The 1,448-nt window shown below is 42.3% G+C and overlaps 1 protein-coding gene across 1 annotated transcript in view; it reads left to right on the top strand.

Annotated features, from left to right (window-relative positions):
• Nucleotides 1-673: 673 nt before the first annotated feature.
• LOC103089764 (nicotinamide N-methyltransferase) overlaps nucleotides 674-1,448 on the top strand; it is a 15,843-nt gene continuing 15,068 nt past the window's right edge. The window contains exon 1 of the mRNA XM_007452205.1: nucleotides 674-954. Within this exon, the coding sequence (XP_007452267.1) occupies nucleotides 801-954 (154 nt within the window). The 5' untranslated portion in view covers nucleotides 674-800. The remainder of the gene's footprint in view (nucleotides 955-1,448) is intronic.

Genomic DNA, 1,448 nt, shown 5'->3' with positions numbered 1-1,448 from the left:
GGAAGTACCGGGCTCAAAGTTCACTTTGAAAGAACTGTCAGGATATGGATTGACAAGAAATAGTCGGGGGCTGGAGAGGAGGTGCTTTCCAGTTGCTGAGAAATGGCACTACGGGGGATGGTGAAGCTGCAGACTACAGAGAGGGGATGACGGGGTGTGTAGAGTACAAGGAGAGAGTTAATTGATCTAGTTTTTAAAAATTGGTCTTTTACTCTCTTTCCAGACTTCATCTGAGATTCCTTCTTTAGCCAACATACCTTAGCCCTGAGCACATTTCCTCTCCTCATCTTTCCCTTTTTCCTTTTTCTTTTCTTTTCTTTATTAAGTTGTTTAAATTTAAACCATTATTTGTGACTCTCTTTCCTGGGAGAATCACTGCAAGAAGAATGATGGTGCCATGGGAAGGTGACCTGTCTGTCTGAACCTAGAGGTTCTTCTATGAGTTAAATAACTTCCCTGGGGAGCCCAGGTGAGTCTTCTTGTCTCTAGTCCCTTGCAGCTGAACTTCACCCCTTGGCCGGACATTGCATACAGCTCATAGCCCTCCCCCTTCCCCTTCCCCCTTCTTTTAGGCTCCCTTCCCCAGGAATTTCATCACTTCCTAGAACTGCCAAAACATTTTTGGTATATTTCTCTCAGTTAGTGTTTAACCAAACATCTACCTTTAAGGGGTGGGCTGAACTGATGGAAGAAATATTGATAGCCAGAGACTCAAGAAGATAATTTCTGCAGGGTGCCTCCCTGGCTTCTGGAGGGGAGAGAAGGAGGGCAGTGGACTGTTGGCACAGGAGTGAGACACAATGCATTCTGGCTTCACCTCCAAGGACACTTATCTCAGCCATTTTAACCCTCAGGCTTATCTAGAAAAATATTATAACTTTGGGTCCAGACACTCTGCAGAAAAACAGATTCTTAGGCATCTTCTGAAAAATCTTTTCAAGATATTTTGCCTAGGTAAGTTTGTCTGTTGTCTGTGTGTCTCCCCTCCAAATGTGAGTCATATAGAGAGAGTCTCAGGGCATGACTCTTTTGTGTCTAATCATTGTTATTTGACAGCCCTTTTGGCATCACCCATTCATTTAACTAGGATAAAAACTAACATTGGGGTGGATATTTTACAGTTTACAAAGTGCTTTTATATCCATTACCTCCTTTGGCCCTGCAAGAGGGTAATCTAAAAATTGGAGTTCTGTCCTTGGTTCTACATTGATTTTCTAGGTCACCAGCCAGACATTTCACTTAAGAAATGGATTCTAGGGAGTTCCCTGATGGTCCAGTGGTTTAAGACTTTGCCTTCCAATGCAGGGGGTGTGGGATCAATTCCTGATTGGGGAGCTAAGATCCCACATGTCTCATGGCCAGAAAAACAAAACATAAAACAGAAGCAATATTGTAACTAATTCAAGAAAGACTTTAAAAATGGTCCACATCAAAAAAAAAAAAAAAAA

The sequence above is a fragment of the Lipotes vexillifer genome, unplaced genomic scaffold (assembly GCF_000442215.2).
Source record: "Lipotes vexillifer unplaced genomic scaffold, Lipotes_vexillifer_v1.1 scaffold743, whole genome shotgun sequence".
In the NCBI taxonomy this organism is placed as follows: Eukaryota; Metazoa; Chordata; class Mammalia; order Artiodactyla; family Lipotidae; genus Lipotes; species Lipotes vexillifer.
Note: the sequence above shows the minus strand (reverse complement) of the source record. Positions and strands in the feature narration are given on the sequence as shown.